Here is a 27938-nt window from a genome sequence, read left to right on the forward strand (position 1 = left end):
TTATTGGGGAAAAATGAAGGAAAAGGGAAAAGGGTGAATTAATGAATTTGTGTCTGGAGCAAAAAAGGAAATTAACATGAACCCAAAGCTAATACAAAGTTGTGGCAATCTCTCACCCCAGGAAAAACCAATGAGCCTTACCCAACTACCATGAAACTATGCCATAAACAATCTAGCAGGGCTGCTTGTAGGCTGGGGTTAAATTTGTCTGAGTTCTTGTTGGACGGATGAAGCCCCTCTCTGCAGAAGAAAACAGGCCCATTGTAAGATGTTAGTCCGTTCTTTGTGCCCAAAGGAACTACTGGGCTGCAAAAATGAGCTAATTCCCAATTCTGTCCCCTTATGGCTTGATAGATGCTTTAGATTCCTTGTCAGGGCTTTAATTCTGCCATGGCAGCCATGGGAAGCAATGACCCTCAAAAGCAAAGCCACCAAATTTCTTTTGCCCTCTAAATGCTCAGAATGCAAGTATGAACTTTCCTCATCTGCCTTCTTTCAAAAGGTTTATTATGAAATTCCCTAAAAGGCTTCAATGCACATTCTGGGAGATTGGCAGAGAGAGTGCTGGAGGCAGGTAGAAAAGGTCCCTAGCTCTTCCACTTTCTAGCTGGTCAACTTTGAACGAGTCTCTTGACCTTCCTGGTTTTCTATTCCCTTATCTGCAAAGTGACGATTTAGACAAGATGGCCTTTCAAGTTTCTTCTAGCTCTGATAATTTTTTACTTTGAGATTGCAAATTGTCTTCTGTTTTACCTTCAGTGTTCTGGCATTTAAAAAACAGAAAACAAAAATGACAACAATAAAAAAAGTATGTTGTTTTGAGGTGATATTGTTTGGCTGTGGGTCTCCACCCAAATCTCATGTTGAATTGTAATCCCCAGTGTTGGAGGTGGGGCCTAGTGGGAGGTGATTTGATCATGGAGGTGGTTTCTAATGGTTTAGCGTGATTCCCCTAGTGCTGTCTTGTAATAGAGTTCTCATGAGATCTGGTTGTTTGAAAGTGTGTAGCACCTCCCGCTTTGTGCTCTCTCTCTCTCTCTCTCTCTCCCCCTACTCCCACTGCAGGCCATGTGAAGATGTGCCTGCTTCTGCTTTGTCTTCCATCGTGATTGTAAGTTTCCTGAGGCCTCCTCAGAAACAGAAGCCTGTACAGCCCACAGAAGAGTGAGCCAATTATGCCTCTTTTCTTTATAAATTACCCAGTCTCAGGTATGTCTTTTGTTTTTTTAATCCAAAGAGTGAAGTGAAAGCAAGTTTATTGGCAAAGTATAGCAATGAAGAATGGCCACTCCATAGACACAGCAGTTAGGTATGAATTTATAGCAGTGTGAGAATAGATTAATACAGGAGGAAAAGTTTATTTTTAAATAAAACTGACTCCACTTAAAAATGAAATTAGCATTCTGAACTTTTAGCCAGTGGTTAAGAAAGCTATATCTAGATAATTGATTGCAGATAAGTGTTGGGAATGCCATTTGGACACCAACTGTGTTTCCCCAATGTGAGAAATGATATCTCTCATGTACTTCGTCACTGGACCAGAATAATGTAGGAAGAAGGCTCAAAAGAATCTGGTTAGCCTTCCTGTGTTTGTCAGCATGCTTTATGCAAGACTAGATCCATGGATCTCAAATTATGACCAAGGAGGTCAAAACTGTTTCTAAATAATACTAAGATTTTTCTCATATTTTGCATTCTCATTTTCTCATATGTGTAAGGTGAAATTGTCTAGAGGCTACACAACACAAGATATCACACAGATTGATGCAGAAGCAGATGGCAGAATCCATCTTCTTCTATTAAGCCAGACATTAAACATATTTTCAACTTGTAAAATATGTTTATGTTTGATAAAAACATATGTCTTAACATGCAATTGGTATATTATTGCTATTTTCAAATGAATTTATAAGGATTATAACATTTTTCAGTTTAAATTTCAAATGCAGTAAATATTGGTAGATATAGTCCACATAAAAAAAAGCTCTCTGGTATCTTTAATAATCCTTAACAGTGTAAAGGTTTATGAGATCATAAGGTTTGAGAACTGCTCTCTGTGTAGATCAATACTTATCCAATTTCAGTGTGCACGTGAATCCCCTGGAGATCTGGTGAAAATGCAGATTATGAGTCAGGATGTCTGCATCCTGAGGGTCTGCATTTCTAACAAGCTCCCAAATATCATCAATGCAGCTGGTCTGGATCACACTCTGACAAGCAAAGGTCTAAATAAAAGTACCTTATATTGGCAGCACTGTTTGCTAGTTACATACAGGGTTGGGCCTGACCCTGAGTTTCTAGCATAAGACAGTACATCTTACTGCCATAAAGAAGTGACCCAAGTATCTCATAAATTACAAAATTAAAGATTTTTGCATTTAGGGTAGCTTGTTATTTTAGTAACCTTTTCATTCATTCACTTAACAAACCTAAATTAAGCAGATACAATAGACAATGAGCTGTATCTGTTATTAAAATGAAGAAGACCTGGATCCTGCCTTTGAGTAACTCACAGACTTGTGAAGAAAACAGACAGGTCAACAAAGAATAATACAGTGTGTGAAGGCTATGTCTGAGGTATGCAGAAAGTACAAACCTGCTATGGGACAAAGATGAGGGAAAGGCAGCTTTTAGCTCTTCCTGAGAAAGTTGGAGAAGGCTTAATGGAGGTGGTGACATTTGAACTAAGCCTTGAAGTTATCCTTCAAGAAATCTCAGGTAGAAAACAGGGGAACAAGTTCAGGCACAAGAGAGTGAAAGAACAAAGTATGTTTAGGTGGCAGTGTGCTCAGTGTGGCTGCAGGTGAAACTCCTGGAGGATTTTGGAAAGAGGGATGCCTTGATTGGGTTGTGTTTTTGAAAGACATCTTCATTGCTGTGTGGGAGACAGAGTAGAGGAAGGAGAGTCTGGAGCAGGGGATGGATGATGAGTTGTTGGGAAGCTGTGTTAGTGGTCAGGGAGGTTGTGGCTGTGAATTAAGGCAGTGGGAAGGGATAGTTGAGAGCTCTCTCCTAGTTTGAATTGGTAGGATATGATGTGAAATTGATGGTTGGGGAGGTAAAAAAGGAGGTCAATGGAGAATTTGGAGGTAAAAAAGGAGGTCGATGGATCATGGAGGACCAGCAGAGTAATGCTGTCACCAACTCATGTGGGGAGTATACGGGGAGGACCAAGTTCAGGTTGGGAGAAAAAGGATGAACAATGTATACATAACTCATTACTTGCATTCAGTTTCTGTCATTTTTTTTTAAAGCAGAGTCTTGCTCTGTTGCCCAGGCTAGAATGCGGTGGTGCAATCTTGGCTTACAGCAACCTCTACCTCCTGGGTTCAAGTGATTCTCTTGCCTCAGCTTCCCAAGTAGCTGGGATTACAGGTGCCCGCCACAATGCCTGGTTAATTTTTGTATTTTTAGTAGAGATGGGGTTTCGCCCTGTTGGCCAGGATGGTCTTGAACACCTGACCTCAGGTGATCCTCCCACCTCGGCCTCCCAAAGTGCTGGGATTATAGGCTTGAGCCATCGTGCCCAGCCAGTTTCTGTCATATTCTTATGTTGATGGGCACACAGCAACAGGGGACTCCACTGAGCTGTCCAACCTTAGAATTCTTTGGACATGAAACTTTCTGACTTTGTTTCAGAACTTCAGTTATCATGGAACCAAACTGATGATGCTTTCCAAAATTTCAAGTTTTTCCAGGTTTGCAACAGACGGAAAAATTGTCAAAGTTTTCATGAAGGGATTATGCACTTGATCTACATACCAATTTACAGTTGCAAGAAAAACAGGAACAAGAAGTCTCTATAATCAGTTTCTTCCTGTTCTTCGACACCTAATGAATATGCTGGTTTATTGATCACACATCCTTAGTCTTACAGGGATTTATATGGTTGATTTCTGCCTTACACAGTAATAAAATAGAGTTCAAAAATCATGAAAATGCTAGTGTCTGCAGAAACTGAGATGTAATATCTTTGTTTTCCTGAATAGGGTTTTAATTAAGCTCTGAGACTAATAAGAACCAATTAGCCTTCAATATATTGGATTGCATCCCTTCTCATTGTGCCTAGGGTAGGTTGGAAGTTCATTTGGGTGAATTAAATTAATGGACAAATTAATTCTTAATCAAAAGGAAAATGAGGAGCCCTGTGCCTATGGTGAACTTCAGGTCAGGTTTGTCCCATTCTAGTTCTGGTCATTGGGCTCCTGGCTTTCTCCTAATGACAAAGCACCCATTCTTTAGATGGTAACTAACCTTAGTTAGAGCTCCTTCTGGGTTCTATGTACTTAAGCCTCTAGGGCTGGGATGAAATATGGATTATCTGTGACAAGGCATTTCTGCCACCAGCCACCTACCTGCTTCCACTTGTTTTTTCCCCTCGATTCTTAGCTTGTGCCTCCTTCTAGAACCTTCCTAGAGAGCCAGCCATATCCACCAGAGTTGCCTGTCTTTGGGGCCCCACCGAGCTGACTCAGCTGAGAATCCTGTCCAATGTGTTCCAGTTCTCATAAGATGCAAAGTGGCCCATTGGAAAGACACTCAAAACATAGTAGATTTCTAAGCTGTTTTATTTTCGTTTAGCCACTATTCTATATTTGAAAGATTAGTGTTCCACTAGTAAAAAAAAATCTCTTTGCTTGCTTGATATGTGTAAAATGGTAGCATAATTTTGTCTCCTCTATATTTTGTGGCCGAATGGCTTAGTTCAGCTTTACCAACAGCTTAGTTAAAATCAGTCTGTAAATTTTAAGTTCAAATTGACATTGGACATTGGAATTGAGGAAGAATTAAAAGCAGTTGAAGGTGGACAAGGCAGATACAGAGGTCTTATATGCCTTCAAGATAAAAGCAAAATAAGACAAAATGAAATAAAAGAAGGCCTTTTATTTTTGGTTGCTTGCAGGAAATGAGAGAAATGAGGTAAGTCAGGCAACCTGCAAGAACTGACTGAAACACTGCTCATGACAGTGAGCTACAAGAAGTGTTCATGTTGGAGCCCTGGCTTCTCTGGCTCCCTGAGAGCTGAGAATGAACAATAGGGCAGAAGCTGAAAAACCTGGGACTTCTCCATCGGTAGTCTGAGATAGCAGCACCAAAGGAAACGGAAAAACATGAGTTTGATTCCAGTGTGACACCACAGACTTAACATATTTGAAACTAAGTGAAATAAAAAATTCTTTTGATATTCATGTGCAAGCATTTTCTGCTCCTTCACTTACATTTAATTAAATATAAATATATCTTTTTTCTTTTGTTTGTTTATTGTACAGATGGGATCTCATTATGTTGCCGAGGCTGGTCTTGAACCCCTAAACTCAAGTGATCCTCCTGCTTTGGCCTCCCAAAGTGCTGGGATACAGGTGTGAGCCACCATGCTTAGCCACTATATCTTTTTTCTTTCTAAATTAAATTTATAAGAATATATCTATATGTGTAGCTCTGGGGGATAGGAATGTGGGTGATTTTTACTTTGTACTTCAAGCCATTTATAATTAAAATAATCTGTTTAACAGGGCAATTATACTAATGTATCTATATTGTTTGTCTGTTTTCTTACACGGAACATATATTACATTAATGAGGGAAAAAAGATATTTTTCTCTGGACAGGATGAGGTGGAGAAACCATCATTAAGATGAATAAAATGGCTATTTCTTTTTGTATTCATTTTCTGCGTTGAAACAAAGTAATTGCAGGAATGTTGGCAGCTTCACTGAGTGCGCATGTAAATGTGTATACGCTAGCCCATCCCTAAACATTTATCAGAACCTGTTATGTCACAGGACCTTGGAGGGAATCACATGATGTTTGTTCCTCTCACCACTAGGTCAGAGATAAAGCCATGATTGCTCCCATTCTGACAATGTCATTGTAAAAAGAGTGGCTTAGTCATTTCTTTCAATAGACACTAGCAGGAGGGACTTCTTCCCTCTTTAATTTATCTCAGTCTTTCATAATATTGACTGCCTAACAGCAGCTGATGTGCTTGACAGTCTCCACTGCTTTATATTTTAATAAATCAGATAACAAACAATCTTTAATTGGTCAAATTATCAGAGATGTATGTTATTAGTTCAAGTGTATCCATGGGATTTTTCCCCCCCAAATGTTACTGGGATTAAAATAACAGGAAACCGGAGATGGAAGCATTAGAAAGGGGTAGACTTTGGCAGCTGCAGATGCCTACACTGCGACAGAGGACATCCTGGTTGTAATGCTTATTTAAGAAGATGGGGGAAGGGAAAACAAATATCAGCACTAAATAAACACTACAAAGAGATAGCAACATTAGTATTTTGTCACTTAATTCTCTGTCCCTAGAAAAATGGCAACTTCTAGGGTTAAAGATTAATAAAAACATTCACATTTGCATCTTAAGGTGTGAATAAAATATCACTTTCATGTACACACCTTAGAGGCCATTTAAAATAAAAATTATCTAATAGGGACAATTATGCAAATGTTGAGTGCATTTAAATAAGTATTCTTATAGTTTATGCAAAAATACTCTTGTAGTTTTGGAAAGCCTCTTTTTTGCCAGATAGGAACTTGAAGAATTTTTCTGCTGTATCATACAGCTCACGAAGGAAAACATGCTATTTGAGCACAAGTTCTTATAAATGCCCTCTATGACTTCCACTGAAGCCACTTCTGGTAAATATTTCAACACCCATTTTCACTTAAGTTTTCAGTCCATTCATTAAAAATGGGAAATATGTAGCAAGTACTTTTCTGCTGGAAGACTTCTCAATCTTCCGCACTAGGCTCTATCATGCTTCAATGAAGAACAGTCTATTGGAGAATTCATTTCAGTTAAGGAAAAAAATAGTCTCCTGGGGGCTTAAACACGGACTTGCAAAGACCACAAGGGTAAAGCTTTCATTTTCATCAGCTATTGGGTTTAAACTTAAATTTCTTTTTTGAAAACTAATTTTGATCTATAGACCTGGTTATTTTAGGTTCTAAAATAGGCTAGGCAACAACTGTTTCATTCTCCTGGTTTATGTGGAATGAAGCCAAACATATGGCAAATTATATGATTACAGAGGAATTTGGATGTATGGGTTCCTCCTCTGTGTATTATTTTCAGTCCCACCACCATTGGTCTACAGCAGGCAACCAGCTGCTGAGGGTGGTGGGGCAGGAGCCTCCGGGTGCACGTGCACACTCATGCATATGCCTTGGTGGACCCTTAAAATCAGAAGTAGTTTATATGAGGTGTTTCACAGAAAAGTTGAAGGGTGAACAAAAGCACTTGATTAGCAGTTTGCTCCTATGTAGCTCAAACATCCGAAGAATATTTTATGTGCACCCAAGATGCAAATGCCCAGTGAAGTATGTGAAGTGTTATAGGGGCCTCAACTTACCACACAGAATCCTGAGCCGTCCAAACACTCGTTGGAATTGCCATTACAGTCGCAGGGTACACATTCTCCTGACAGGGTGCGAAAGAATCCAGCATTGCATTTCTGCAACAGACACACCAAACCGTTTTGATTATTGAAAGGATTGATTTTGGTCAATATTTTCTGAGAAGAAATCAGAGAAGGTGACTATTAAACAATCTAAACATTTCTAAAATGAATATACTAAATGATATATACAAAACATACTAAAATAAACTATTTATACTACCATTCAGTGATAGATGATGTATATATAATCTTTGTTACATAACTTTTTCCCTCTTCTTTCACTTTTCAGGAGAACAGAAATGCCTTTAACACTGTCTTATCATTGCAAGAAAGAATAAGAAGGTATTATGTAACAGAAAGGGAGAAAAAAATGCTAATGTTTTCTTCCAGTATAAGCAAAACAAAACAAGACCACAATTAAGTATTAGTCAGGGTGAGGTCACGCTCCCTATAAATAAAGACTTCTTGTTTCAGAAATCATTAGCTGTAGGATAGCAACTTAGCTATAGGATAGCAACTGAGTCTTTCGTGAACTTCAGCTCTTAAAAGCATCTGTTTCTTCAGATGCTAACATGTTAAAGGGAGGGATAAGGAAGTTAATGAGTTCTTACACCTGACAAGTCCTGTGTGAGTGCTGTTCATATATGTATTTCATTTGTCTTCATAATGCTGCGAGGAACACATGACTTTCCCTTGTCCTAGTGATGAGCTCATGAGATTGAGAGGTGCTAAGTGGCTTTTGGGGATGTTAAACTATCCTGTCATGCACCAATTGACCTGCACAATCATCAGCTGCCCTCCCCAGATGTCATTTGTGTGCCATTTTAGACACATTATGAGATTGTTCCTGGTTTATGCGATTAGGCTGTGGATATGCATTTGATATTTCTTTGGAATGTCTCAGTGATAAAGGGCAGAAATGGCATTATGGGCCTGGAAATCCGTTCCCCGCCCATCAGACAAGTTTATGTCTAAAGAATTCCAGACAGATAAGAATCTGCTTTGTTTCCACAGACTTACAGAATCCAAGATTTCACATCATACACCCCCATTGACCCATTGTAGTTTGCACTTCCCTGGCGACCAGGAAATTTTCATTACATCTGGCTGAAATCCCTCTGATTGCTATGCAAACCTATTTCCTCTTGCTTTTTACCCTGTAAAGAAAGAGTCACTAAACACCATTCATAGTATTTAAAAAAAAACACATCAGTTCACACTTTAAAACTAAAGTTTAATAAACCCCATTTGGAGGAAGTTTAATAAAGAATAACAACATTTGTCTATGAAAAAAAGGCAAGGAAATTCCACATTTTCGAGTTAGAGAAATAAGGCTAAGAGAAGATCAATTTATAATTTTTTAATGGAGAGTTGTGGTTGATGTTAAGCTTGTTAGTTTCAACTAGAAAACAAGAGAGGTAAAGGCACTAAGATTGCAGTAGGAAGCATTTAATTTAGACCATTTAATTTCACATTTTTAGTCTTTGCCGCAAAGTAAAACATTCATGTTTTCATTGTGATGCAGTACACAGATTGGTATCTATATCTGTATTGGTGTAGATATGGAGATAGATATAGATTCCATATATATGTGTCTCAGAGAAAAGATTCACAAAGTAATAATGTACCTAAAACTTCTCTATTGTATTTAAAAGTATATCCTGGTCATGACCCATAAAATTGATCTGATGACCCATGAATGTGTTGCAGTTTTGCATTGCTGCAGGGTTTTCTTTATAAGAGTAGTGAGGGTCTTAATATTAGTTATCTTAGTAGCCTCTTAAATGGTGGTTTCTGAGCTCTCTAAGTGACCAGTCTTCTGGGGAGCTTCTGATTCAGTGAAACCAAAAGATCTGCGTTTTAAAAAATAACTTTTGTGTTTTAGAATAACTTCAGATTTACAGAAAAATTGAGAAGGATCTGCATTTTTAAAAAGCTCCCCAGAGACTCTGATATTTGACCAGGTTTGGAAGCATCTCTCACAATGCCTTGTATATATTAATTGCTCAATGAACACTTGGTGATTTTGGTGGTTTGGACAAGGACAGCAAACTGGAGACATATATACTATTGGGAGCCCACAGAATATACTGATAATCCGTCCACTGCTCTCTGCTAAGGCTGGATTTCATCTCAACTCTTTGTCAACAGTCCAGCAGCCAGTGCCTAGAATGGACGGTATGCAAGATGAAATCTTTGTGATGTGCCAAGTTCAGGAGGAGAGTTCACTGTGAGAGCCTGTCATTATCCACTTACCACTCCCCAATCTGAGATTATGACCTTGCGTGAAGGATAACTTGGCTCTGATCTCTTATAATGTGGGAGATGGGAAGAAAAGGGAGGTAGGAACAGGGCTGTGTTGAGTCATTTGGCCCCCCGCCAAGAGGGCGAGGAGGGCTGGCAGGGAAACCTGGCACACTACGTTCCTGCTGGGTCTTGTCCACCTGAAAGAATTATATTTTTCAATCATCTATCTGGGGGCCCTGGGCATGCCCTGCTAGAGCACATGTCCTGGGCAGCTTGGGTCTGGTGTTGTGGAACTTTGGAGGACTCCCTGGAATGGAGTTGTTAAGTGGTTCAAGAGAAGTTTGAGTGTACTGAAGGATGAGCTGTTTAAGATTGTTTCCTTTAGGTGGAAATATTTCATTTCCAGTGAGTCCTGTTATTTGTGAGCTCCAGTGAGTCCTGTTATTTATTTTTACTGAATCTTTCTTCGAAATTTCAAAGGACCTGGCAAAATTGGCTTTTTCGTAATATCAAAAGGCAGATATTTCCAAGTATGAAAGCAGAACAATATATTTTTAGTTTTGCTCCTGGTTAATGTAATCGTTATCCTTAGTAATTCTAACACCTGTGCTATTTAGAGGCCTGTGAGAGCTGAATGGGTTCTCCACAAATTAGTGTCTATTTTCTTTTGGAAGCGTCTCCACAGTTTACTAAACAAAGATGGTGTTTGTGTATGTCTATGTATGAGAGAGTAAGAGATGAAGCCTTCCAATCAATTTTTTGATACCACACTGAATCCTCTTTTCCACATGAGAAGCCTGTCCTATACTAGACAACTGTAAAAACACAATCTTAGCATTCAGAGGATCTGTACCTTCTGGGGTGCCATGGCCTTTTTAAAAGTTGATAGTAATAACAAGGATAATGATGATGATAATTATAATATAGTGGCCATCAGTGTCACACAACTCCAAGAGTTCAGACTGATCCAAATCTTGTACTTTCTTTGCTATAACTTGCTGCCCCTCATAAATAAATACATACATAAAGTTTATTTAATTGAACATGAATATCTACCATGTTTAAGTCACTGTGTCAATTATGTTGCACAATTCCCTCACTTGACACCACAGTAGCCCTACGAGGTAGATTCCCTTGTCTTTGTTTCACTGGTGAGGACTTTGTGACTTACAGGGATGTATTACTGAAGCCGGCTAATACAGATAAGAAATGGTGGACCCAGGATTTAGATCCTTCATTTTTCCGCCAAGTTTTAGCTCTTAACCATCTTGTGTGCCATTAATATATTGAACCAAACCTTTCTTGTTGGACATTTAGGTTATTTCCAAATTTTTGCTGCTATTAACATTTCAACGCAGGCTGAAATGGATAAAAAATGTAAAATGCCTCCTTTAAATCTCGGAAAAAAATCTTTGCTAATAGACACAATACTTAAAAACACATAGTTATTAATATATGAAAACCATTGAATGGGATATTACATTTAAAAATATTTATTTTAGCCAAATTGTCTCTTTGACCAATTACCTTCCACTAAGTCATTTGTAGATCTTTTACAGCTCTTCATTATTAAGAGACTCTTATTATCACAGCTTGCCTCCTGCTCTACCATTAAGACTGAATTAATCAATACCATTTACTTCTGCCTTCGAAAAATAAGAATGAAAATTCCCATTTGCTTACTTTGTTATATTTAGTATGAGGTCTGGCTTGGAGTAAAATCATTGTATGTGTACTTGCCTAATTTTACATTTATAGAAATAAGAACTAGATGTAACTTTATGAGGAAATGAGTGTGGTGTATCTACATGTGCCAATTACATTTAAAGGAACTGGGATAACAGGACATGTTGTTATCATTGCAGAAGGAATCATTTCCAGAGGTTTACCATATGATCATAATATTATTTATTTCATAAGATATAGTCATAATGAATTAAGATTGTTTAACAAAGTGGACAAAGTGAATGACCTTTTATGAGTGTCTGATTATTTTTGTCTTCATTTGAAGAGCCCTTTGAGAGCACTAGAGTCATACCAACAATATTGTCATTGGATATAACATTTAAAAATTTTCTAAAAATATTTAAATCACTTTCTTTTGAAGGATAGTCCAGTATGCATACTTTGGCTATGGCAAATGTTTAAGTCATTTGGAGTTATTAAATAAAGTGGATACCAATCTAAGTCATAAAATTTTAGTTAAAAAATTTTCACAAAAATCTCACTGTTTTCCAAACACTATCACAGAGGAGCTAATTAATTGCCCACAAACCACTACTTTTGCATAGATACAGAATCTCTGAGAACTTCAGAATTTTTGTTGAGAAGCCTGATTTACTAAATCACTTACATACTCAAATAGATCTTCTAGGGATCTAAGGTCCCTAATTACCCATTTAAACAAACCAACAATGGCAAAAATTGATGGGATTTAGGAAGAGCTTGAAGTTGTCATCTGAGAGTATGAGATAAATTCTGAGGTTTCTGAGTCTCAAAGAGGATCAGACCCAAGTCTCCAGCTCCAGCAAATGATGAAGAATTAATTATAACAAGATTCCATCAGAAAGAACACACTCTACAGCCCTAGTGTCTATTCTCGTAGGAGCTGATTGGAACAGTTATTTGCATTGTGTTTCCAACCAAAGATCTACGAACATATGACATATATTGACTCAACTCATCTTCCTTTCTGAATTAGACTTAGAATTTGATTCAACAACTTTTGCTTCAGTTTATTGAGGCTCCAAATAGAAAGCATAAAAACAAAAACAAACCCAAAATCCCTCTAAATTCATTCACTGGTGTCCAGAATCATTGCTACCATCCCAAATTAGTCTTCTTCAAATTTAATGGCCCACATTACATTATCGTTCTGCTTAGGTTTTTGTATGTATTTAATGAATCCACTTTTCTCTTGTTTCCAGACAACAATGATTTTTAGTTCTAGTTTAGTTATAGTGAGTTCCATGTTTTGTTTTAATAAATAATAAAAGTCAGCTTAAGATAGAATGTTATGCTCAGTTAGAAGCTAAAGCTGTGTGCCCTTACTTAAGAGTCTGTGGTTTCTGCACAATGCTGACTTCCGTCTGCCTAAAACTTGGGCAGACTTAAGAATCAGATAGTATTCAAGGATTTTCTAGTGGGGAAAAACATGATTTAATCTATTCAAAAATTTCCAAAATATTCCACCCTTTGCTAAGGAGGAATGACTTCTGAGAACATATGAATAAATTAAATGAATAGGTATTTCACAAGCCATTTTTTTCTGTGTCAGTAAAAATAAAATATGAAATATCTGAAATGGCAAGCAGTTCTGAATTTAAGCTTTTGCTAACTTTTGGCTCCATGTTTTTCAGATAGGGCTTAACATGTCCCGATTTTTAGTATGCAAACCTATAAAGTGCCAAAATGAGTTAAATGGATTATGTGTTGCAGTTACCAAGAAGTTGGATTTTTGATTGATTTTACTTGAATCTGAAGACAATTACTCACACATCCTCCCTTGGGTATCTCTAAGCTCTTGTTGCATAATTGAAATTCCCCACATTTTAATAGGCAAAGTTAATTTTTAGATTTTGACAGCGATTTCACCATAACTCAATTAGGAAAGTGGTTTCAACATTCTTCAGAGGTTTATGCAGTTCAAAGGCATTTTTTCTTAGGATGGCATAATAAGGCTAGGCCAAAAACCAAACACCGACTATGGTGCTGGTTTCCCCTTCTTGGCCTAGAGAGTTACCTTTGTGCTTACTGCTTAGGCCCTGTGTCTGCCATGCCTTGCCCAGCTTACAAAACACTCCAGCTCTCAATGTAATCATCAATAAAATAGAGACTGTGACTTAGAGCCTGAGGAATTCCAAGGAGCACAGAGCCATCCTAACCACTCTTAAGCCAAGTCCTTTAATTTTGTAAAGAGTGGAGACAGGGTTATCACATGTTTACATCACATTTCTGTGACTACTCCTCAGCACTCTTCATGGGCTTCATGGGTGGAAACCAGTGCTTCACTCACAGCTCTCAAATAACTGTCCCTGAACCCTGTTCATCAACTATTTGGACTGTAGATACCAACAGCCTTGGCGTGTGTTGAAGTACTTGCTACGCTTGCTAATAAATAGCCCTCTTTATTTGCCTAATTAAAACAATCAACTAAGAAAATCCACAGCCCCTACAGCCATACAGGTTTTCTTTTAGAAATGCTGGGTTTGAGGATGATTCTACTTATTAATACTAATGAACATTTCTTTAATTTGCTTCTTGAAAATTATTTAAAGTAATTGTCAAGTCACTTGTTTATAGTAGAGATTGCTGCTTATATAACATAACGAGGCTTCAGTGGTGCCTTTTTTCCTTTGGTTTTTCTAGAAATAAATCTCCTGCTAACATCTGGCTTTCTGCTCTGGGTTCATCTCACATCGCCTCCTGTAACTGGCTTGTTCTTTTCACTCCTCGCCTTCCAAGCTATGGTTACACAACATAGCCTCTGAGGCTGCCAGATTTTTTTTTTTTTTGCATCTGAAAACTGACTCAGTTTTATTTAATTTACTGGGGCGAATGCCTTGGACACATTTCCAAGAAAGGAAGAGATGCGGCACACAAGGGTTAGCAATAAAAATGAGTAGACAGAAATGACTTCAGAATTACAGGCATTTAGGGGATTTTGATTTGACTCCTTAGCTACTTAGAAGGAATCAATGCTGTGAGGTGAAAGACATCTCTGTCATCTTCATCTGGTTTTTATAAATCACAGCTAATAATTTACTGACAGACACCAAGCACAGAGCTAAGTGCTTTTTATGGATGATCCAGTTTAATGGCCTATAGTCTTGCAAAAGTCTGCCTAAATTACTTTTCTTTTTATAAGAAGTTTGGAGGATGAACTGTCTATAAATGACAACAGCTTCTCTTCAGTGTACTCAGGGAAGGCAGTTGGGGTGTTTCATCAGTGTCCATTGCTGGTAGATGAACCTGCTTCTGTCTTGAGGTCCTGTGGGTATTTCAGTGCTATCCTCACCCTAGATTTCTCAAGATGCAAGGCACAAAGTGAAAGTGACTGGCAGGACATGCCTTTCCTTCCTTTTGCTCTTCCTCACAGGTTTTTGCATCACTGAAGAAATGCTATTGTGAATTAATAGGAAAAAGTAAATGTATCCCAAACTTCTATTGTACCCTCTTACTCTCAGCAGCTAATCCTGCTTCTTTCAATGAAAACACAGAGGCTATTGGGTGGGAAATCTCATACTGTCTTTTTTTTCTAAATTCCCCTTTGTCTTGACTCATCCTTGTGTCTTCTGCCCATCTCAGAAGCAGTACTCTTTTCACTGTAGGAAAGAGAAGCCCTCTATCTGTGCTCTGGGATCCACGCATCTCTGGCCATCACACCTGGCCCCATCATCTGGCCTTCCTCTCACATACCATGCACTTTCACATCCACAGGGATGAGGGGAGGCAAAGAGAACACTTAGGTGCTGCATCCTGTGTTGGATGAGCCTTGACATCTTTACCTGGGCTCAGATCCAAGAATATCCTCCCTCAACTCTGCCTCCCCTTTATCTCCTCCTTCTTGTCCAGCAGATCTTGAGTGAGAACTTAATCGCACTGGCTCTGCTTCCTTCATGCTATGCTGATCCATGCCTCCATCCATCATCTGGCTCTGCTTCTACTGCACACTGAAATTGCCCTCACAAAGATGGAATTCCAGTACCTAACATTGTTGATGGCTGGGTGTGGTGGCTCACGCCTGTGATCCCAGCACTTTGGGAGGCCGAGGCAGGTAGATCACTTGAGGTCAGGAGTTTGAGACCAGCCTGGCCAACATGGTGAAACTCCATATCTATTAAAAATATAAAAATTAGCCAGTTGTGGTGGTGTGTGCCTGTAATCCCAGCTACTTGGGAGGCTGAGGCAGGGTTATCACTTGAACCCAGGAGGCAGAGGTTGCAGTGAGCCGAGATTGTGCCATTGCACTCCAGCATGGGCAACAGAGCAAGGCTGTTTCAAAAAAAAAAAAGCAAACATTGTTGAAATTTCTTCCCTCCTTGAAGTTCTCTCTTCTCCTGATTTCCAGGACAACTCTTTCTTCTGGCTTTTCCCCTGCCTACGTTTCTTTCTCATTTTTTTTTTTTTAATTTAATTTTTTTTTGGCAGGGGACAGGGGAAGGGGCAGAGGCAAGTGGTTCATCTGCTGCTGCTTCTACATTGCTGGTGTTCTCCAGGGTAATCTCCTTAGCACTCTTTTCTATCTATACACTTTTATGTATGGATGAAATTTGTGGATGATGTTAATCCCTCCCCCAATTTTATCCTCCAGCTATATTTTGGTAATTCCTAAGTCTCTCTACATATCCCTGATCTTACTCTTTTATGCCACCCCCTTGTTTCCAAGTGCTTGTTAGACAAGTCCATCTCCAGTTTTATAGGCACCTAAAGTTGAGTGTGTCCCACACCCAAATCTCTTTTTCTCCTTATATTATGTTTATATTACGTCTCAGTTAAAGATAAAGACTATATAACATGAAAAGGTAAGGGGTTAACACTTTTAAATTACATTAATGTATTTTGCATTAATGTAATTTTTGGAAATACTTCCAGAAGAAGGAATTCCTCAAGGATCAGAGGATGGTTTGCACATAGAATGACACAATGTAAGCACTCAAGTTATCTTACATTTCAGAGTCACTGTGCTATTATGGTTTATGATAAATCTGAGGTTTAAATGCAGATATATGAAGTACCAGAGAGATTAGAGTCTCAAGTGAGATTGACCTTACACAGTTCTGAACTGTTATAAACGTACTCTCTAAACTGATACCTCTACCTGTGCTGGAGTGGGCTGTAAGACTAGGAGTTCTCCAAATTAATTTCTGGATAGAACACAATGTTTACTAAAGGTTAAGAAATTTAAGAATGTGCTAATTTGAAGTTTACATATTTGTTATATTATCAAAACTCAACAGTAACCACAGCAACTGCTTAGACCTTAAACAACAAAAGAGTTCTCAGGGAGGATAATTTTGTCATTGACATTGTTTATAATTGCTGGCACATGGTGATAATAAAAAGCAGACTGAGTTTTAGTAAGTTTTATTGTTGTTTTTAAATTCTCTACACATAATGCACGCCCTTGCGTCCTCCTGGGTTAGGCTGTTCCTACCTCCTGCCTCCCTTTGTAGGCTGCTGCCTTATAGAGTTTATGCTCTGCCTCTGAAATACTACCAGGGAGATTCTTCCTCTATGTTCCCAATACCACTATTTAGTTCAGGATCTTGGTGTTTCTTTTTCGGATGATTATAATTCCCTCCACTCTACTCTCTCCAACACCAGAAGTTCTTCCTTCCAGTTCATTCTTCATTACCAGAATTAAGTAAAAACCCTTATCATACTACTTTTCTACTTCAAACCTCTCAGTGGCTCTTCATTCATTACCTATATGAATACATAAAATTCCTTAGCATGACATACAAGGATCCAACCTTAAACTATTTCTTTAGGATCAACCTTGGCTCCCTCTGCTCTAATTAAATCACATACCCCACCACCCTCATAAATATCATGCTCTGGCCCGCCTTGCCTTTGCATACACTATTACACATGCTACAGAGGCCTGGGATGTCTTTCCCTACTTCATCTCACCTGAGAACTATTTCCCTAGACTTTCAGACTCAGTCACTCACATGGCACCTTGCACAGACTTCATCAGAGCACACAGAACATGACATTATAAATTTTAATTTATACTCTTGCCTCCCTGAAATCACTGTGAGCTCCTTCAGAACAGGGATAGCATCTTACTCATTTTTGTGTCCTCATCACCTATCGTAGTCATTCGCAAATAGCAAGTCAATGCCGAAAATACGTTAGCAGAAAAATGGGTTTGAACTGGTAAAGAATGAGGCAAGTGAGGGCAAATTGTGCCAACACTTTGGAGAGCAATTTGGCCAATTTCACAAGTGAAGATATCTCTAACTATGAATGAATCTTTTAAATACAATATTGAGGAAAAAGTCAGTTGCAAAGGAGAAACAGTAGGATGTTTATACTGTATTTTAAAACATGCAAAATAATACAATGTAATATATTGCGTAGGGATACACATATATAAAGAAAAGTATGAGGGAAGGAATAGGAATCTGAGAAATCAGGCCAGTTAAGGGTAAAGGAGTGGGGATGAGACTGAGAAAGAGTCTCAGGGCTTCGACTATTTTATTTATTTATTTATATATAATGAGATGGAGTCTCGCTCTGTTGCCCAGGCTGGAGTGCAGTGGCATGATCTCCGCTCACTGCAACCTCTACCTTCCAGGTTCAAGCAATTGTCTGTCTCAGCCTCCTGAGTAGCTGAGATTACAGGCACCTGCCACCATGCCAGGCTAATTTTTGTATTTTTAGTAGAGACAGAGTTTCACCATCTTGGCCAGGCTGGTCTTGAAGCTCTGACCTCGTGATCCACCCTCCTCAGCCTCCCAAAGTGCTGGAATTACAGGGGTGAGTCACCATGCCCCGCCTGACTATGTTATTTCTTAAAATCCATGGAGGACATACATGTTCTCATGAAAGAATGAAAGAAAGAGGAAAAGGAGCAAATGAGAAAGAAAAAGAAAAGAAAGGAAAACAAAAGATCCTACTTAGGTTGTCTGGATATAGGATTTCCATGTCCATACCCGGTGAGATCTTTAAAACATCATCTCTAGGAAGTGACTAATGTGGTCTTGACAATAGATTCAGACGCTTGTGTATAATTTCCCCAACTTCCTGGTTATTCACTTTATGTATCATTATTATTAACACAGTTAAAAAATAAGCAAAATAACATTCCTTACTTAATTTGTCCTTCCTTTGTTTTTCACCTTACAGCTAGCAGCTGCCTCATCCCATGTGGCACATTTCACACATATCTGTCTTAGTTAAAGCATACATCAACCTTTAGGTTCTTCTATAATATTTGAGTGGCTACTAAATCTGATTTCCAGTAATTATTTTATTCTAGCAGTAAAGCTACATGTCCCAGGCTACCTGTGCAACTCAAAGGACTTTTAGGGTGCTTATTTATTCTAGTTGGGCCTTACTATTTAAGGCAGAGGTAAAAGATCCTCAAAATAGTGCACAATACTCCCATTTTCCAGTTGACTGAGAAATTACAATATTAAAATTTAAGTAAGAGGGTTTACAGGCCAGTTTTCTGTCCTAAGAAAGGATCTATGACCCAAACTCAGACAGTCTTGCTTCCTTAAGGATCAAGAGAGCTAATAATGGGAGCCCTAACCATCTGTGGCCTTAGATTGGCAGAACATGACAAGAGTAACCCACAAGCTCAGGCCAAAGGTTGCCCTGTCCAGCTGGCCTGGAGTTGAAATGGGGGAACCAGGAGAAGATTGTGCAATAATTCAAATGAAGCCGAACTATGGAATTTAGATTATGTTCTTATAGTTTGCTAAAATTTTTTTATATAATCTCTTCCTTTATGTGAAGGTAAAATAATTTGTCAATTAAAGCAGATGGTAGTAGATGCTTTTGAGAAGGTTTCCTCTAGACAAAAGTTAATGGAAAAAGCCATGGATTTCAGGAGGCAGCTTGTCACTGATGTAGTCAGGCCCAGCAGGAATAATCAAAATTCACCTTAGAGAGTTTAAATGAAGAAAAAGAAGAGAATTAGAGTTTACTGAATTGTGGGCAGGTTAAGGCAGCAAGGAATGGAGAGGCCATAAAAGCTAGAAACAGTAAAATTTGCAAAGATCTGCTCCCTCTAGGGCCCAAAGGGATAAAGAAAGCCTGTTACACAAAGCCAGGGAAAGCTGGAACTGTGGAGGAGGGGAGCTTGCCGGCGGGAGCTGCCATCTTGGGGGTCATGGCTTCTGCCTGAACAGCAGTGCTGAGGCAGAGAGGAAGTGAAGCAGAATGGACCCAACTTTCCCTTCTCCTGTTACTTTCCCCGAAATGCAAGGGAGCTTGCGTGCTGTAGCCTTTGGGCATCAGTCTCTTGAGGCAGTGGCAGATCCTGGATCTGGATGGACAGGTGCAGAGTCACCAGCACACCCTCGTTCTCAGGGTGCTTAAGCAGTGGTAAGAAAGACCAGCTGGCTCTTGATCTGGGGACTATTCAGTGGTCCAGCAGATATGCGAAGTGATATCTGATTCACTTTCTTTCTCAGACAGTCCAAGATCAAGGACTCTTTCAAATAATCAAGTGGCCTTTACCAAATTTCAAAGGCTCATTGAAAAATGTTAATTTACCAATTAGGATGGTTTTAAACCCTAAAACAAAAGCACAGTCAGCTTTTGTTAGAAAATTATTAAATATGACACCAGAAATCCCTGTGGCTCATAGACTGAGCTAGAAATAGGCCAAGAGTTTAGGATCTCTTAATCTTCCTCAGCCTTCTTCAGGCACAAGTCTCTGGAAACAGCCAAAACCATACCAATACCCATTATCTCCTCCAACATCCTGAACTCAACTTTCCATTTCAAAAAGTTGAGTTCAACTCTTTGAAGTCATCTCTTGCAAGATAATTGATCTTTGTTGAAATGGAAAGATCTTTTTAGCTGTAACTATTCTAAGCCTTCATTTAGTCGTGACAACTAAATTTTGCATGGTCTCACTGGGGGCCATAGGTAGGAAATGGCATGGACATAAGTGCTTCTTACAAGGCATATTTCTGGAAGAGCTAGTAGAAGACTGAAAAGAGCTAACAAATGGAATTCTATCCATCTGGGGATTGAAGTTGCGCTATCTAAAGAAAGATGGTTTGCACTCCACGTATCATAATTCCCCTATCATAATTTATAACAACTTGAGCAAAATGACATTTTCCCCTGTTCAATTGATGGAGCATATTTTCAGAGAATCAAAATAGATAAGCGTTTGTATTCAAAGGTGGGATCCATGTCACCTAGTCAATTTTGATAGTTTTCTCAATACAATTTTAGTGAATTAAATGTTAAATGAAAGAATCAAGAACATTTCATATGTGGGGAGCAAATTTCTTTAAAATTCTTTGTCCTTTTATTTTTTTCTTATGCTTCTAATAGCTCTGTAACTACTTCTATTTCCCCAGGAACATGCACATTTAGGTATTACTTCTTTAACATTTACATGCAAAATGGCTAGGACATGATAAATCTACTTTTTGCCATTTTAAGAAATGTCCACGTATATCTGTGTTCAGTCCCCATTTGTTCACCATGCACCTGGCAGCTGTGCAGTAAATGCTTGTAGAGTGAATGAGTGAATTTCTCCTCCAAATATGCTTACGTTTAAGACAGCACAGCCTCTAGACCTAACTGACTGATCTGCCATGGGCGTGACATGACACACTGCAATCTATTCCTTGCAGTGGATGTAATTTCCTATAGTTAAGTCCTTTGGAGACAGCCTGAGGCAGCAGAAAGCCTGACATCATCAGTATTTCAGTTCCAGCTCTACCTGGGTGACCTTGCCCAGGTTATTTAACTCTAGGCTTCTGTTTCCATTTCTGAAAAAATGGGGCTGCTCACCTTATTACCTTCTAGAATGGTTGTGAGGATCAACTAATATTTAATGCATTTAATGTCCAATATAAAGGCATAGAAATTGTTCAGTAACTATTAGTTTCTTCTCTTCTTTTTGGACTTGTCTGTACCAGAGTTATTTGTTTTAACTGGTTCTCCTGAGTGAGCTGCAATTCTTTTTTTCTCTAGGGCACACAGCTTAGCAATGTTTAAGTTAGTGGTTCCTTGTCTTTCTTCCTTGGAAGACTTAACTCCCTGAGCAGAGAAACTGGATTCACCTGATTTGTTCCTAAATCCTCAGTGCCTTCATAGAGCAGATGCTTAATCAATATGTATTGGATGTGTCTTGGCATTACAGAAACACAGAATGCCAGAGCTGGGAAGGACTGTTATCTAATTCTTAATTTTAAATTTGGGAAAACTGAGGCCTAGCGAAGAAGGAACTTATTGAAAGCTGTTTACATAGAGCAAGGTGATGCACCATTAGTGCTCTACTCACTCAACCACACTTCTTGATGAGGATGATGATGAAGAAAAAAATGATGCTGGAAAACTGTGGCATTATTGCTGAAGCTCACACCTCTTCTGGGGCTGCAAACAAACTTATGCTGTCCATCTCTGCCTTTCCCTGGGATATCCAGGACAAAAGTCAACTCTGTTCAAGTTTATCAGATTTATCAAGAGTCTCATAGAAGATATCCCATTAGTATGTCTCCCTTTTTTCTCAGGAAAGTGCCATTGTCATCAAAAGGTCTCAATACCACTCCGCAGTCATCTTGGAGGGGAGAATGCAGGTGATGGATGGGGTAAGGTGGAGTGACCTCTCTTTAAGCAAACTCAGGTTTGCTCCATGAGTGTGTGTGGCTGAGTCCAGATGGACACTCCAGACTATCAGATAGTCCTCAGAGACTGCCCATCAGCCCTCTCTTATTAGTTTGTTTGACATATGGCAATTATTCTTAATTTAAATACAATAATTTATAACTGATGTTTTAGTTTTTAACAGTTTTGATATAGTGTAGATAGAAATAGACCACGAAGCAAATAATGTAGATCCCTCATTTGCAAAGTCAACCTCGATAGAAGCCAGTCGTATGACATCCAGCTGTATCCCTGACACCTCCTTTGTTCCATTTGAGGGATCTGACAATGGGCCCTGGAAAAGGATTCCTCTTTGTGTAATATACACCAGCATGTGTGCAGGTGTTTCCCTCATGAATCAGAGGCAGATGTCTGCTCAGGCAGAATATGTGGCAGCTTGACATATGTCTGGCCCCACCTAACAGGAAAACTGTGGCCCATAAATTGTACTAATAAATACCATCACTGCAATTCTGCCTGAGCCATGAAACCAACACCTTCATCCTTCAACACTAAGGAAGGCTATACTCCACAGAGGGTTTGTAACTGGTTTCAAACTTAGGATTGTGTGTTGAACTCCCACTCTGTCATGTGTTTTATGAGCCAAATTTTATGAGACAAATGATAATGAAATTCTACTCCAAGTGCTCTTATTTGTAAAATGTATGCAGTAGAACTCATTTAGCAAATATTTTACATCTCTACTATGTGTCAAACACCTAAAAAGGCTCAGAAGAATGGATCTTTAAAATCCAAGTATTTCAGGGTGGCAGTCGGCTCAGGGACACTGGTAGCAAGGCCGTTTTCAAATAGTTCATTAATAAACAAATTCACCAAGCACCAACTGCTTACAGAAAGCAAGGCAGATGAATTACCATCCTGAACACTCAGCTCCTTAATTTGGGGAGCTTATTTAAAAAACAGATTTTGCAACAAGTGGTAAATATACACGAATACAATTTTAACTACAATATCATGAACCATTCATAAGCCACTTCTATTCTTTTTAAAGCATGAATGGTATTCAAAATTGCTACAGAATTTCCATCCTTTTCATGCTATTTAAGGGTATTTTGTATTATTTCTTCCCCTAATCTCCCTTCCCTAAGATTTCATTTTTACAGTTTTGTGAAATACTATTTAATGTAAATATGTATTTTGTTTAACTTTTCATTTATAAATGGCATAATGTGTACATTTCTTTCGAGTAAAAATTTTGGAGGATAGTTTCAGAATTGCTTTACAATATACCATCATTTTGTAGCTTTGAAATTTTGCCCCCAGATAACTGTTGTGATCGAGATAGCTATTCTGTTACAGCATGTTTCTAAAAGTGAAGGTAAAGAACACAAACTAAAGTGAAAAGAAAATGACTGCAAAGGGAATGGCAATGTCTGGGGTGCAACAAATCTAGTCTTCACACTGCCATTTTAATGACAACAAAATAATACACATTTGTGAAAGGAAATGAATGGGGAAGGCTGAGAGTGTTTGATTTAAAGCAATTCTGTTATCTGTCATTTGAAGGAAAAAATTGTGCTGATTTTAAAACAATACTTTCATTACAGATGTTTCCAGACCCCTTCCCTGATCCAAGGAAACAAAATACCATTCAGCAACAAGCCCAGATTTAGAGATGGGGCTTGTTCCAATATAAACATTTCTTAGCTAGACCTTCTCCATGAAAGTGCATAGTCAATTTTTCCATATACAGTGGGAAAGACAAAGCTTTTAGCTTAAAAGGCATTCTCACTTGCAGCACGGAGCTCCTGGAATGAGCAGCCAGGGACACCGTGGTTGACTATTGATGTCACGCCAAATGCTATCTTGACTTGTTCTTCAGAATTATACAACGGAATCGTATCAGAGCATACACATACCACAAGCAGAAAAGTAGGCACTGTTTTGGCTTTCAGTATTTGGTATGGTCATTTTTTCATTTTGTCTCTGCTTCATGTACCACTGGCTATCCAGGGCCCAGCCCAGGGGCTGGCACAAAATGGGTTTTCAATAAATAATTGTGGAATGCATAAACAATTTTTTTTGAGCACCAATTTTAAAAGGAACTTGCACAGGCAATTTGGGGAATCAGAAGATGAATCATAGACCCTTCTGGCCTTCAGGGGTTCAATGGGGGAAATTTAAGTTGTATCTGTAACTTGAAGAAAGTGCTAAGAATTATAATATCATGAGAGGTACAAAGAAATGCTGAGTGAGCTAAGAGGAGCAAGAGATTACTTTTAACATGGGGAGGAGCGGGAATCAAAAATGGTTCTTTGGTAGATGTGGGGTTTGTGAAGGATTTTCTGAAAGGAGGAAAGCTGAGGCTGAAAGAAAGTATAGGGCAGTTTTTAGTTTACTCCTCATAAGGTAGAGAGGTTAAACTTATATTCTGTCTGTTGTTTCATTGCTTCAAGCAGGCATCTTTCACTCCTGGTAATCTCTCTCAATAAAAACACCAATGAATTTACTTTTTTCTACTTGCTGGGAATTTCTTTGGAAGCATTAGTTTACTATCAGCAATTAAATTTTGTGACTCCTTCAGCAACATTCTGGCTTACAGTATACTCACATGGACACACCACCCCCTCTCCACACATTGTAGATAATATTGGAGACTTGCCCTAGTTCCTGAAATAAATGTTAGGCACATCTGGAAGCCTTGTTAATCCTTTGTGGCCACCAGGATCCCATGAGTCATTCTCATGTGGCTTGAAAATTAGGAATCTTGGGAGCAGTAATAATTTTCAAGTTATAACTTATACATAGGGAGAATGTCATTCAACTATAAAAACAAATATTTTATTTTTCATTCTGCTGTTTGATGCATTTTACCCAAAATGAGCTAAGCAAGATAACAAGAGGAACACTTGGTTTTGTGGCTCTCTGAGTAACTGCAAGACTGGTTTAATGAACTTAGAATCTATCAAGAATGAAAACAAGAACCTGGTGCACCTGGTTTTTCAATACTCTACTGTCATCGGTATAAGACAGTAGATTTATGTCATAGGTTTATGACAGCTACTCAGTGACTAGCTGAGATACAGCAAATAAAGTATTCTCATAAAGCTTTGACTACATTTTAGTATATCTTTTCTTTTTTGAAATTTGTTAATTTCTAGATGATTTGAACTAACTCAAAGGAAATTCATGCTGATTCATGACTTTGAGGAGAAAGCGCATTTTCTAGACAAACATGAGCTTGTGTTAGCAGATTTTAAAAAAAAGAGATTATAATCAAAAGAAAACCAAACTAGTTTAGATAATCTCAGATGAAGATCTAATGTCATAACTAAAAAACAGATCCAACACGTAGCTTTCAACATAACTGAATGGAAGAGAAGATTAAAAATGTGCTAAGAAAAAAATAACAGAATGCTTATTTCCACTGAACACTTTGATATACTGCATGTCCAAAAACATAGGGCACGGGAAAAATGTGCTTCATCTGCCAAAGTAACCACAAATACTGTTTGAGACCAGGAAGAGCCCAGCCCTTTAATAAAAACCTAGAGGTTTTGAGAACCTTACAAAGATCTTTGGATATCCAAATATCTTCAGATAATACTCATCAAGATGATTACTCTGACCTTACACAGACATCAGCTTCATCTTAAATACAGTATTATTCTCACCATACTGAGGATCTTCCTGACATCAAAGACCAGGGTGAGAATGAAGCATGAAAGTGCCTGCCATTTTGAAAATGGACCATGGAATGGGCAGGGTTAGAACTGTCCTGCCTCCCAAAAACCTTTCTATTTTGCAGACCACGTGGGGCTGCCCCAAACCCCTGAAATACCCCCTTTTTCCTTGTCCTCTATTAGGTTCAGGGCACATCTCAGCAGATGCTGTTCATAGCAAAGTCCCTGGATTATATCATAAAGTTCTGTAGTTCTGTTGGGAATTGGCAGATTTTCTCGAGAAACAGGTATTTTATATATATATATATATTTTTTTTTTTTTTTTTTTTTTTTTTTTTTTTTTTTTTTGCTGTTAGAAGACTAGGGTGATTTGCCTGTGACATTAACAGTAGAAAAATTCTACATATAAAAATGGAGCTACTGAAACTCAGAATTGTTATAAAGCAGGTTGAGAAGGTCATGGAGGGGTACAAGTGCCAGAGTGGACCACTTCGGTGCTATCAACATTTCATTTTCTTCATTAATTTCTCACATTTCAATTGTTTTGGTACGTGATAGGGAAGTTTCTTAAGGTCCTGTGGAAACCTGACCTATCACTGTGTACAGGAGGAATACCAGACATGGTATGGTCTAGGAATTTTAAAAATTAATTCTTCAACTTTTAAAACAAAAATGTTATTGTTCATTTTTGAAATAGATCTTTCTTTCTTCCTTTTAAGATCAAGGATGTTTTGTTTATTTTTATGTGACCACCAGAAAACTCTAGCCGGAAATTCTGAAATCTTAATGCACTCGAATGCTTGCTTTCTAAGTATAGGGGCTGAGAGCATGGTTTAAGGGGTTGATAGCCATATGGGGCCAAGGCAAAAAATGCTTGAAATGAAAGAAACGGGATGCATGATTTGGTTATAAATTAAATTCAAAATTAACATAAATATAATGACCAAAGGCTAAGAGAACTTTCAACGTTTTAGCAATTAAATTATTTAGTTCTACGACACAGATGGCTACATAAGTTATAAGGCGAAGGTAAACATGGATATATTCTTGTCTGATCCAGCTCACTTAATGTCTCAACACCCCCGTGATGGTGTCCCTGCTCTGTGATGCAGTAGAGAAAGACAACTGACCCCAGAGCCAGGAAACTTGGTTGTGGTTCCAGTTCTAGAAACCCTGTGTGGGAACTTGGGGAAGTGACTCAACTTCTGGCTCTGGTTTCTTTCTCTTCAATGATAGCAGCATGATGATTTCCAGGCTCTTCACATTCTAACAGTCTAGAACTCTATGAAACTTCCTGCTGTCTCAACAAGGTTCCATGCTAGGAGACTTTGGGCTTGTCATTTTACATTTCCATGCATTCATAAATTAGATGAATAACCTCTGGCCTGCCTGGTTTGTAAGATGGCTGTGAAGATTAAAGGTGGAAATACATAGGAAAACACTTTGTAAATTGTTAGGTAACATGGGGTACCTTAAAATGGCGCCGTACCTTACGATGGGGCCGGTTCCGGGTTCTTCTCCCCTCCTTGACCGGGCACTGTCTGAACCCGCCAAAGGAGGGCCAATCAGAAAGAAGCATCTCCCGCCTTCCCTCGGGCCCGCCCCAGCCCAATCCATGTAGGCCCAAGGGATATAAAACCCAGCACACCAGCAGCCCTCTCTCTCTTCTCTTCCTTCTCCGCTCGATACCTCCAATAAAGATCTCTTGACCGCGACCGGTGTAGTTTGGTCTCCGCCCGGCCCCTTTCATTGGTGCCGTGACTCGGATCGGGACTCCCCACCCCCCTCTGTGGGACCCAGATCCCTTTCGGGCTCAGTCCAGACCCCAGCCGGTCTTCGCTCATTTTCCTGTTCGCTGACCTCTACGCCCAACACCGGCCTCATCTCGGTAAGTCTCCCCTTCCGGTGTCCGACACCAGTCGACCGGCTCCCACCTCGGCCGCCCACACGGCTGCCGTAAATCCTATTTTAGACTCGGCCTCCAGGGAGCAGGGTTCCCTCCTTTTCCTCCTCACTCGCCAGGCCTGGGCCCCTTCCCCTTTCTCGCTCCAAAAATCCTGGTACCAGGTGGCCCACGGCCCTCGGCCTCCTAGAGGCCCTCAGTCCTTTCGTTTCGGTGACGACCAACTTGAAGGGTCTGACTCACGGCATGGTCATTGGCTGGTAGGGGACACCCTGCCCAGCCCTTTGCCATATATTTCCGTAAACCCCCTCTTCTCATAATGGGAGCCTCTGCATCCTTGCCGGCTGACTCTCCCTTACAATGCCTTTTAGATAACTTATC

At 39.1% G+C, this 27938-nt stretch overlaps 1 protein-coding gene across 1 annotated transcript in view; it reads right to left on the reverse strand.

Moving 5' to 3' along the window:
- LAMA4 (laminin subunit alpha 4) overlaps positions 1-27938 on the reverse strand; it is a 148782-nt gene that overhangs the window by 101073 nt on the left and 19771 nt on the right. Inside the window, exon 3 of the mRNA XM_012506019.2 lies at positions 7368-7469. Within this exon, the coding sequence (XP_012361473.2) occupies positions 7368-7469 (102 nt within the window). The remainder of the gene's footprint in view (positions 1-7367; positions 7470-27938) is intronic.

This window comes from Nomascus leucogenys, chromosome 3, assembly GCF_006542625.1.
Source record: "Nomascus leucogenys isolate Asia chromosome 3, Asia_NLE_v1, whole genome shotgun sequence".
NCBI classification, from domain to species: domain Eukaryota; kingdom Metazoa; phylum Chordata; class Mammalia; order Primates; family Hylobatidae; genus Nomascus; species Nomascus leucogenys.